The sequence below is a fragment of the Pteropus vampyrus genome, unplaced genomic scaffold, assembly GCF_000151845.1.
Source record: "Pteropus vampyrus isolate Shadow unplaced genomic scaffold, Pvam_2.0 Scaffold28, whole genome shotgun sequence".
In the NCBI taxonomy this organism is placed as follows: Eukaryota; Metazoa; Chordata; class Mammalia; order Chiroptera; family Pteropodidae; genus Pteropus; species Pteropus vampyrus.
The window spans coordinates 5,021,111-5,032,403 of NW_011888809.1; the positions used below are offsets into that span (position 1 = coordinate 5,021,111).

The 11,293-nt window shown below is 57.4% G+C and overlaps 1 protein-coding gene across 1 annotated transcript in view; it reads left to right on the plus strand.

Moving 5' to 3' along the window:
* Positions 1–11,293, plus strand: part of HS1BP3 (HCLS1 binding protein 3) — a 23,669-nt gene that overhangs the window by 251 nt on the left and 12,125 nt on the right. The window contains exons 2-4 of the mRNA XM_011356628.2: positions 3,013–3,178; positions 6,508–6,715; positions 7,021–7,234. Of these exons, the coding sequence (XP_011354930.1) occupies positions 3,013–3,178; positions 6,508–6,715; positions 7,021–7,234 (588 nt within the window). The remainder of the gene's footprint in view (positions 1–3,012; positions 3,179–6,507; positions 6,716–7,020; positions 7,235–11,293) is intronic.

Consider the following 11,293-nt stretch of genomic DNA (forward strand, 5'->3'; position numbering starts at 1 on the left):
CAGCGAGCGCAGGCGGCCGCCCCCAGGCCGAACCAGGCTCCGGCCGCGGCTCGGGGCTCGGCCCCTCCGCCACCGTACCGGAGAGGTGGGCGGCATCGAGTGTCCCTGTTCTGCAGATGGGGAGCCTGTGGCCCCCAGAGGCTAACGAACTCACCTAAGACCCAGTGGAAGGTGGTTCTCCTCTCCCCTTCCCTGCCGACCTGCGTTCATTTTTTTCGTGGCCCAGAAATCGAGTTCTGCATTCATTCCTTCAGCGCTCGCCGCGGGCGGGGTCCCGGGCTCCGCAGTGGGGACGGGGGCGATTCAGACTGAGGCCCGGCCCTGCCGCGGGAGACGCGGAGATGAACGCAGAGCTGCGGAGACCCGGTGCTGGGTAGGGTGGTCAGTTCGGGTTCCCATGGGAACACCGTGCAGGAGTGTACCCAGGTTTCTGGGAGGAGGTGAATGAGGCCGCATCCTGCAGGAAGAGTGGATGGTGACCCCTGAAGGGGAAAAATGAGGGGGCGGCTGCTCAAGGAGGTAGCTCAGGAGAAGTGCAAGTTAGAGCAAAGGCCTTGGAGGGGGCCCTGGGAAGCAGAGGACGCAGTGTGGGCCCTTCCGGTTCAGGCTCCGAGGACCCAGTGCAAGGCAGACCCTGGAAAGGCCGGCATGGACATGGTTTTACCCTCTTCCCCGCCCCCCTTTTATATCTGTAAAGTGAGTCACTTCATGTATTTTCATATCCACCACCCTTGTTCCCCCTACACCAAATCTTGGGCAAAGACAGCAATTTTATTACATAAATCAACGTGTTACCCAGCACAGCTGTTATTTTTCAGCTGTAACTGAACTTCCCTGTGACTTCAGGTCTAGGAAAACAGGATTCTTTAAGTGAATCCTGAAACAGGATTCTCTAAGCGAAGTGAGAACCTGCTTAGTCTCCTCTGCGTGGTACAGGGAGGTTAGAGGTTCTTCCCTTCATTGGCAAATGAGATTTCCCAGGTCCCACATAAGTCACCTCCTCTCACTGAGCCTCAGTTTCCTTTTCTGCAAGAAGGTGGTTTGAGATTGACAGGTATGAGCAGGGCCAGCAGCAGGCACCCTTAGCCACTTGCAGACCAGTGAGAGTGTGACTTTGAACCTCAGTGCCTGGGCAGGGCTTGTTCACAGACTCGGGTCCCGGCAGTAAAGGCCTGGTGAAGGCCAGGTTTGTGGCGTCGGTTCCTTCATGTTTGCAGGCACCGGCAAAGCTGCCTTCAGGTTAAGTGCAGATGCCTTAGCGCAGTCTCCAGGCAGGCTAGGCTATATTCACCGCCGGTCCCAGCTCAGCTCTGCAGCTCAGCTCTGCAGCCCAGCATCACCACCTGAGCTCGACTTTCATTCATCCAGCAGATCTTTATCCAGCAGATCTGTATACTTTGTGCCTGGTACTGACAGGAGGTGCCCGTCAGCGGGGAGATAGGGGTGTTGGGGGAACTGTCTGGGAGTGAAGCCTGGCTCTGCCTCAGACCTGCAGAGAGCACGAGCAGGTGATTCTCTTTTTGTACCTGTTTTCCTGTCTTTAAATGGGTCCAAGTGGCAGTGCCCTCTTGTAAGGTTGCCACAGGATGAGTGTCTCAGACAGATAACGTCCTTAGAACCGGCAGAAGTGCCAGCCACTGTCACACCCACCTTTAGTCTGGTTTTGCCCTCCCACGCTCCTAACAGCAACGCCCATGTGCCACACGGGGAGCAGCGCAGGCTCTGCTCCGTGTGGGGCCAGGAGTGCTCACTTGGTTACTGGCGAAAGGAAGACAGGGCCGATGCGTTTGGTGTGTTTGTCCCTCTTGCACGTGTCCATCGGGGCTCCTCTGACACCCAGCCGAAGGCGGGATCGCCTGGGCCTTCCTAAGTGATTTGGACTCATTGCGGTGCGCCTTATACCCGGCAGGTGTTCGCGGGTGTAGAGGTTTGTATGGTCAGTGGATGTGTATACACACTTCACGTGTAGGCATATGGCGGTTGTCCTCCCCAGATGGTGACAAATGGCATCACGCCGGTGACTGTCGCAGGCATAATGTGGAGATGGGAGGAATCTGCATGGAGGGAGTGTTGGGGGCAGGAAGATATTTGACTATTTGACAGGTTGGGATATAATTCCAGAGGGAAGGGCCTTGCCTCTGGACCCCTGCCTGCCCCTCAGGGCCTCCCCTTGTGCTCTGAGAGTCCTGCCCAGCACCTAGGTCTCCGCCTTGATGATAACGTGCCTGCCACATCCGGTCATAGGTGTTGGTGTGACATATGGTTGTGTGCACGGGTCTGCCTTACCCTTACACAGAATGAGAAACACATTTAGCTTTTTTCCTAACTTCAGAGAAAACGTTCCATAACTTCTTTGCCTTGCATATAATTCACTATAGTTGGGGAGCATTTTTACAAATTCTTCAAGCGTTGCAGTGTTTTGCTGAGTATCCCCTCAAAGCCTTGGACAGTACCTTGCAGGGTCCCCAGAACTAATGAGGGCCCAGCATCCAATGCCCTTTCCATCTACACCCCTGCCCCCACCCCCCACACCCTCAGCCCCCGTGCTGGGCAGGTTGTGTGGCAGCTCTGCCGCCTGCAGGTTAGCTGGAGAGATGTGGCTCTCCAGAGTCCTAGGCAGGTTTCATTCCCGCGTTATGTGCACAGAGCTAGGCATTTTCCCTGGAGTGACTAGAGTCCCCCAGGATGCCACCTCCACAAATCCTGCAGGAGCTGCAGTGCTGAGATTAAGACACTTAGCCGTCCATGATCTTCCACGAGCCCCACTTTTCTCTGTCTCAGCTGTTCGGGTCCCTGAGCGACCCAAACATAGGGCCCAGGCTGGGAAGCCAAGCTTCATGAGGGGCTGGTGTGTGGCAGGGCCAGCGGCCTGGAGCAGTGACCACTGGGTACAGCCAGTGATGCGGCCTCACACGCAGACCCGCTGGGCCACCTACAGTTCCTGCCTGCGTTTCTCTCGAGAAGCCTGCTGGCTAAAACCTGAGCTTCCTTTGCCTTCTTTCCCTTTGACAGGCAAGTTCAGAATGCCCACACGGGCCTCGACCTGACCGTGCCCCAGCACCAGGAAGTGCGGGGCAAGATGATGTCTGGCCACGTGGAGTACCAAATCCTGGTGGTAACCCGGCTGGCTGTGTTCAAGTTGGCCAAGCACAGACCCGAGGATGTCGTCCAGTTCCTGGTGAGCTGGGGGCTCTGCCAGGATGCTCCCAAGGGTGCCCGAGGTCCAGGGGTCCTGCTGGGCAGACTACCTGCCAGCAGGGTACAGCAGGGAGCGGGCACTTCTCCAGCACTCACTCAGGGCCCGGAAGTGCCAGAGGTTGCGGAACAATAGGGACATGAGTGAATCAGGAGCTTACAGTCTGTGGGGAGAGAAACTTGTAAGGGGACAGATACAGGCGGTGACAAGAGCACTTGGGGGGCTGTGGAAGTATAGAGAAGAGACAGTTAGCCGGACGGGAAGGGTTCTGGAAACTTCTCAGAAGAGGTGAGGGCTGAGCTATGTTTTAAAGAGCAGGTGGACTCAAGCGGCAGCAAATGGGAGAAGAGCGTCCCAGGCAGAAGGCACAGCTAAGGAAAGGCTCGGAGGCTCGAAACGAGGTGTTGTATGGGGACCTGTGAGCCGTCGAGTATCGTCCTGGAGGAAGTAGGAGATGATGAGGGTGAGACATGCAGAATCCAGGGCATGGAGGGCGTGGAGGGAACCTGGCTCGTTTGCAGCCGAGGAGGAGTTTTAAGTAAGGGAGTGACATGGTCCTGTTTGCCTTTCACTGGCTGGTCTGGCGGGAGGGTGGAGCTGGATCGGAAGGAACAGGGCAGCGGGCAGTGACCCCAGTTACGAAGCTAATACAGCAACGCCCCGGGTGAGGGCTGGGAGCGGCCAGCAGCAGTTGGTATGGAAGAGAGGAAAAGGGGTGAACATAGCTCCAAAGTGACACACGTGTAATTCGCTGACTAGTTGCTTCCACCGACTGAAATAAAGGGCACTGGTGGAGGTCCCAGGGGAAGTGCCAGGTGTGAAGTGTCCGCCTGCTGGATCCGTGTGGACGAGGTACAGGACAAGGTCGGCGGGTTCGGGAGGCATCAGCGTGGAGGCCATGCTGGCCGTCTGGGAGTGGAGGAAGTTGCCAGAAGACAGACCTGAGTGTGGCGGGAAAGGCCAAGGAGGACACCCTGGGGACACCCCGGCCCAGGGGCGGTCAAGGAGGAGGCGGAGCCTCTGGGATTCTGAGGGAAGGAAAGAGAGTGTCGCAGAGTCACAGGCGCTGGGGGAGGAGTGAACTTCAGGAAGGGGCAAGGTCACGGACTCATTCGTTGAGTATTTACCTTTGGCTTCTTGTGAGAGGGTCTGGAGCTGTGAGCAGTAGAGACAGGCCACAGGGTGGTAGATAAAGGTGCAATGCTCCAGAGTCTGCGGTGCAGATGGGAGCAGCCGGCTGCGGGTTTGCATGCAGGGGTTTCTGATCTCCTTCGTGGCAGCCAGGAAAGAAAGGGAAAATGCATCGCCTTGCTCTCGTGACCTATTAGAAAAGACACCAGAGAAAAGAGAAAAATTTATGGTACAAACCTTTCATTAAGGGACAGTCAATCCATCATGGGAAGCAGCTAAAGGGTGTGATGTTTTTCAAGGTGTACCACCTCCACGCATCACACCAATGCCACTTTTTCCTGACCAGTGACACCTGTGCCCTCTGGGGTGTGCATATGTGTGCATGGGTGAGAGTAAAGGAGACCACTTTTGCTTCCCACGGGATCTAGGAATCTCTTTGAAGTTTTATGATTTAGCTAAAAAATAAAAATTAAAAAAAGTGAGCCTTTTGCATCCTACTCCTTAAAAGGACATACATGCTTTAATGTAAAAATGGATTTAATTGCTAACCACACATTGAACCAGCCCGTAGGAGGGGACACTGTATTTGCTTTCTGTTCAGCAGTGACATGCCACGTCTGCTGGCAGTGCAGGCACACACCGGTGTCAGAGGAGCGTGGGGTCGTGGTACTTTCTGCCCGGCGCGCACCGGGGCACCGGTACACAGGAGTGCTCACCCTCAGCTCTCAGTGCCTCTCCCTCAGCCTCCTCCGGTTCCAGAACCCAGGACCTGGTGGGTGCGTGGGCCCGGCCCGCGTGGAGTAGTCCGGCCAGCAGAGGGCGCTCGGCCCCCACCCTGTCGGCTCTGCTGGATGGGGCTTCCCGCACTGAGTTTTAAGGAGCCCCCAGGGTGGAAGCCTGCGTCACTCTGTGAAAGGGTCCCCTTCCCTTTCTGTGAGGGCTGTTCTCAGGGACGCTGTGGAACCAGGCTCTTGTGCGGACACGGGCAGGCTGCAGTTCCCTGTCCCAGATGCTTCCCCGTGGGGGTGGGGATGAGGGTGTGGGTTCAGGCGATAATGCTGGTGGCTTGGGACTGTGTGCTCCAACACCGCTGTGCAACGGGATTGCCGGGTCCTCTGTGTGCGATGCATCCAGATGCCCCGCAGCCCACCGGCACGTGCTGCGGGTGAGGGCTGGCCCCAGAGTCCAAGTGACAATGCCCATGTGTCCAGGCTCGATGCTCCCGCAGAGAAGTTGGAGGACAGGCCCAGTAGGCCGGGAGAACACAGGCCAAGGGAGGACGCTGGGCTGTTGGTGGGGTGTGTGAGCAGAGCGAGCGACTCCACTTCTCAGGCCCAGGTTGGGTTGTACACACCACAGTGATGGCGCCAACTCAGCGCTGTGGCTGCTCGCCCACGTGGGACCAGGAGCCTCTTGGGGCAGAGACATGCTGAGTGACTCCATGCAGAGGAAACACGCAGCAAGAGCTTGACCAATGAGCAAGCGAGCCCTTAGCTGCCATAGGAGTTCTGGGGAGAGGCTGGGAGGGGGCTGCCGCAGACCCTGGACTCTGTGGGAAGCTGAGTGCTGGCCCCAGGTGACCCAGACGGCTAGGACCACCGTCTAGCAGCCAGCAGGAGCCCTGGCCTGCTTCTCCGAAGTCCTGGTATGCAGGCGGGTCCTGGCCAGGAGCAGAGAAACTAACTTTGCAGTATCTGGCCCTTCGCCACCTGAGCTCTGTAAGGATTGGTCTCGCTGGAAGGCCACTGCTCATTTGCAGGATGATGACCCAGAGAGCCACACCGAGAAAAGGTGCCTTCTGCTGTCCGTCACAGGAAGGTGACCTGACAGCCGGCCAGACTGCGAGGTCATCTCGCTAATGCACCGAAGGCTTAGAATGGAAGCAGTGGCCATGGTCACCTGTGGGCTGGTGTCCCTGTATCAAATGTCTCTGCCTGGGCCTGTGACAGTGCCTGGAATGCACCATGCTTGCATCTTTCCTTTGGCCCACGAAGACTTGAGTAATTGAGCCTCGCTTTGCCTCAGAGAGTCACAGAATGGAGCCTGAGGCAGGGAGCTGGGAGGCATACCCCATGCACATGTCTGTCCCGGGGGAGGACTCTGTCCCCGCTTGGGACCTCTGTTTGAGGTGAGAGGAGCTCTCTCTTTTCACTCCTCACTACGTGCTTCTCTCATTCCAGGTCTCCAAAAAGTACAGCGAGATTGAGGAGTTTTACCAGAAATTGAGCAGTCGTTATCCAACAGCCAGCCTTCCTCCGCTCCCCAGGAAGGTCCTGTTCGTCGGGGAGTCTGACATCCGTGAAAGGAGAACCGCGTTCAACGAGATTCTGCGCTGCATCTCCAAGGACGCTGAATTGGCTGGCAGCCCAGAGCTGCTGGAATTCTTAGGTACCTGAGGGTCTGTCCCAAGTCCCTGAGGTCCCGCCGGCCCAGAGCTAGGCCACAGCAGGCCCCAGGCTCAGCAGCTGCTGCCTCTGGTGCTTGGAGGCTCCCACCTGTAACCGCTCCACTCCAGGCTTCGCTGGTGCCCACTAACTCTCGGGGGGCTGCACAGGCACTTGGAGCCCTGGCTGCCCCCATCCACCCAGACCCACTGCCCTGGAAGCCCTCGGGTCCTGGCCCAGCAGCCTGGGTGTGGTGAGGCCCCTCGTGCCCTGGCAGTGGATGTCAGATGTCCCCTTCTCCCTCCACAGGCACCAGATCCCCAGGGGCTGGAGATCTCTCCAGCAGAGACGTTTCTGTCCTGGACACAGACAGCCAGGCAGGAGACGATGAGGAGGCTTTTGACTTCTTCCAGCAGCAGGAACGAGCAGAGAGGCCGCCTACCCCAGGCCAGAAGGGCGAGGATGCAAGCAAGTCTTCAGAAGAGGAGGAGGGGGAGGCACTGGACCCTCTGGGCATCATGCGGTAGGTCCCCTGTTCTGGGAGGGCCCCCTTCCGGCTGATTCCAAGCTCTCTGGGGACGGTTCCTGCCCCGTGGGAGTCTGAGAAAAGCCCTCTCTTCCCTGGGCCATCACCTTGTATGGCCAGATGTGCTCGGGGACTGGCTCTCTGCTCACCCTCCACGTTGCCTTGTGTCATTGGGGCTGAGCTCAGCTATCACCTGCCCCACCCTGGTCACAGGATGGCCCCTCAGCTCTGCACTGAGGCCTGGCGAGCCACCCCCCGACACCTCAGCAGCCCAGGCTGCCTGAACCCAGCTAGCCAGCCCAAGGGCCTGCGTATTTCATCCAGCTCATCACTGGCAGCCTGACACTGGTGGCCTATGACTAGGGCTCCCTGGGCCGTGTTTCACTGTCTGTAAAGCAGGAGTGTTTGCTTGGCCCTGCCTCCCCACAGGTGGTTGTTTGGTTCCCTTAAATGACACAGGTGGCGGGTACTGGTGACCCATGAGGTGCCAGCAGTGTTCGATGCAGGGAGGTACAGTGAGGCCAGGGTTCCCTGGCCAGTGGAGTATGTACACACCCGTGTACACACGCAGACGCCCACACGAGCAGGCACAGGTCCATGTGCGCACGTGTGTACACTGGCTGGAGGAGAAGAGGCAAGCCGGCTGTGGTCTTGGTGGTCCCTTCTGCCGCCTTCTCATTCCTTCTCCTTTCCTGGCCTTCAGGGTGCTGCTCCTGAGCCCGCATGGCCCACCTCGTGCTGGGGAGCGGGCTGCAGGTTAGATGAGGCTGTAGAGCCAGACATTTGCTGCCAAGGCCCCCTCGAGGGGCACAGGCGGATCGGGACCTCCGACCAGGAGATACGGGGGAAGCAGACAGGCTCAGCCACCCCGCAGCCCTCACTGCTGTTTTTCGAGCACCGGCATCAAGCTGCGTGGCACTTTGCAGTGCGTACGCCATGTTTCGTCGACGCCCTGAAAGCAGCTGTTCTTATCCCATTTTACAGATTAAAGAAACAGAGGCAAGTACCTTACCTGAGAGCAGACAGCTCATAAATAATGGTACTGGGATTCGAACTACGTGTCAAATCCTTGACTGCCTGGGTTTGAATCCTGGCTCTGCCATTTACCAGCCATGTTCCCTGGCACGTGGTTCCTTCAGTATTCTGTAACAAAACAGGGGTAATGACAGCGCCTGTCTCTTGGGGCTCTTGTGAAGCTTGAGTGAGTTAACAAATGTGAGTGCTTAGCCTTTTGCACGGCCCCATCTTTCTGCCCCACCACCTCCAGAGACCCAGGGGGACAGTCTCTTCTGCCATGACGAAATCGGCCGAAGCTTAGTCCACAGATGCGGGAGGCCCGTTCCAGAGAGGAATGAAGGCTGATGGGAGGTCAGGCAGGGGCAGTGCGGCCGAAACATGGAGAGGAGGGTTGCGAAAGCTCTGCTGCTTGTCCTTGGGCCCCTGTCCTGGCGGAGGTGCAGCGTGGGCACACGGGGCAGAGCGTGGCCGTCCGGGCTGCAGGGTGGCCGCGAGACCAGCCGAGAGGGGACAAGGATTCACTCTCGGGAAAGGTGCCCAGGTGCTCAGGGAGCCGGAGGCCGGGAGCCGGATGCCCCGCAGCACCTGACGCCCAGAGGTCAGGCCCCCGCCGCCGTTGCACAGCCAGCCCTGACCCAGAGCAGGGTCAGCGGCCTTGTGTGAGCAGCAGTGAGGAGGGCCGGTTACACCAGGTGGGATTTGTCACAGCCACTCCTTATCAGCCTCGTGTGGCCTGCAGTCCCTTCTTAGACATTGTCTTGGTGAGCACGAAGCTTTGTTTGAGTTCACACTCTCTGTTGTTCTGAGTTACCACACGTAGTGCCAAGCTGAGATGGACCTCGGAGGTTTGTGCCAGCCTCTGGCTGAAGGACATGCTTAGCAAAGAGGCTCCTTTTTTGGGTAGGAAAATGCCCTTTGGGGTTGGCAAGGGCCGCCCTGACTTCCATGCTTGCTCCAGCAGCACATCGTCGGGGGATGCGTCAGCTATCCCGGGACCACCTGCCCGCAGCGCCAGCCCTGGCTCTGTGCTCTGGGGCCTCACTCCTGAATCGTAGGAAAGCTTAGCCCCGAAGCAATCCCAGAGGCTTAAGACCTTCTGCCAGGTTTTCATTCACATTTCAGTCACCAGTGTGACCACAGTCTGTGCTGTCACTTCATCAGGGGTAATAGCAACTAGTGTTTTTAAAGAGATTATGAACTGCTGGGAACTGATTAGAATTTACATGAATAAAATATTTTCTATTCTATGTCTTTTTTTTTTTTTTTTTTAAAGTCACGAGGCACCAAATTGCTTTCAGGTCCCCTTGTGTCTGGTTTCGGAAATGGTGCCCCTAGGGAGCTGGTACTGGCACACGCTCATTTTGTGTCTGAGGATGCTGAAGTGTGGAGTCAAGCAGCTCATCCAAACGCATCCAACCATGAACGGCAGAGTCAGGACTTGATGCCACCTGCCCGCATTGTCCCTCAATTCCAGTCTCTCAGCAGCTCGAGAGGTGGGCAGGGCCTTAGGATTCTCTCCCTTCTACAGATGGGTAAATCGAGGACAGAGTCGAGTGGAGACTCGGCCAGAGCCTTGTGTGTGGCAATCGTACCTGGAAGTCAGATCTCCCCTGGCCCTTCCTGGGACACTCAGGTGGGCTGTTGACTTTCTTGCACAGTGCCTCCCGCTCTGTCCTGTGGTGGGGGACGTTCTGTTCTTTGCAGATGACTTGGGCTTTGCCCATGTGTTTCTCCATCCCGCGCTCTCAGTTCCTCTGCAGACGCTGCGGCCCTGCCCTCTTCCCAGCCGCGCCCGCCCTGCACCCCCAGGCGCCCTCCCTGGTCTGGCTCTGGCGTCGGTCCTCCCTGCCGCGGCCACCGGGGGGCGCTGTGGCTCCGCTGCAGGGCTCCTGGAAGGGTGGGAGCTGCCAGCACAAAGCCGGGAGCAGGGACCGGCCCGGCTTTTCTTTGTCTTTGAAACCTGGTTTTGATTAGCGAAAAGACGAGTTACTACACCATTAGAAAGGGCTTAAAGATAGAAAAAGCCCCCACCCGGCCCATCCCGACCCCGCGCTCTTCTACGTGCGGGGTTTTGTGCGTCCTCGCCGCAGCGCGAGCCGCAGAGCTGCGGACGTTCGCGGATGTGCCCTTCACACCCTGTTCTTTCGCTTAGTGTCCCCTCGCGGTCGCTTTCCCCCTCGCGCCTAGTTTTCGTATCTAACTTTCTATTTTCGAGACTTCACGGTTCTGAGAACGACGAAGTTCCACCCTAATAGCCCTGCCTTCTGCAGGAAATACTACTCCAGAAACATTTTTAATTATAACTTGAATCATATACAATTAGTATGTGAAAATTGAAAACACACAGTTGCTTTCCCCCGCGAAGATACACTCTTTGGGATATTTGTGTTATGTTACCAAAATGGGATCGTGGTCCATGTGCCCTTCCCTAATTGGCCTTTTCTTTTAAGCTTGTATACTGCATCTCGATAGGTCAATATAGATTTCTACATTCTTACTCTGTGCTAGTCCATTGGGTCATTGTGCTGTAAGTGGCATTGCCAGGCCCCTGCTTGGGGACATTCTGTTTTCTGTAGGTTTTTGCTATCACGGGCAATGAGGAACTTTTTCGTGTACGGAGTGGTTATTCTGTTGAGCTTTCCCCCGAGATACCTGCCCCAAGCGGGGTCCCCCAAAGCTTCTGTGGGGGGCCTTGGCTCTGCTGTACGGTGAAGGGTTCTTTGTGGACTTCGTGTGCTCTGCTGGGAAGGCCTCTCTGTGTTTTCGACCCCTGCCCGCCCACTACGCCCACTGCCTCCCACCCCTTAACCCCAGCTTGCAGGGAGCCTTCCAGGCCCCTAATCCCCGAGGACTCTCAGCTTGCCGAGGGACAGGCTGGTTCCTGTCCAAACATGCCTTCTTGTAAGGCTGGGCTTCCCACACTCTGCCCAGAGGAGGGGAGCCAGCGCCCAGGGCCCTGTGCGGTGGCCTGGAGTGGATGTTTCTTGGGAGTGCAGAGCTGAGCGGACCCCGATGGGGAGGAAGTGGAGAGGGGCAGCC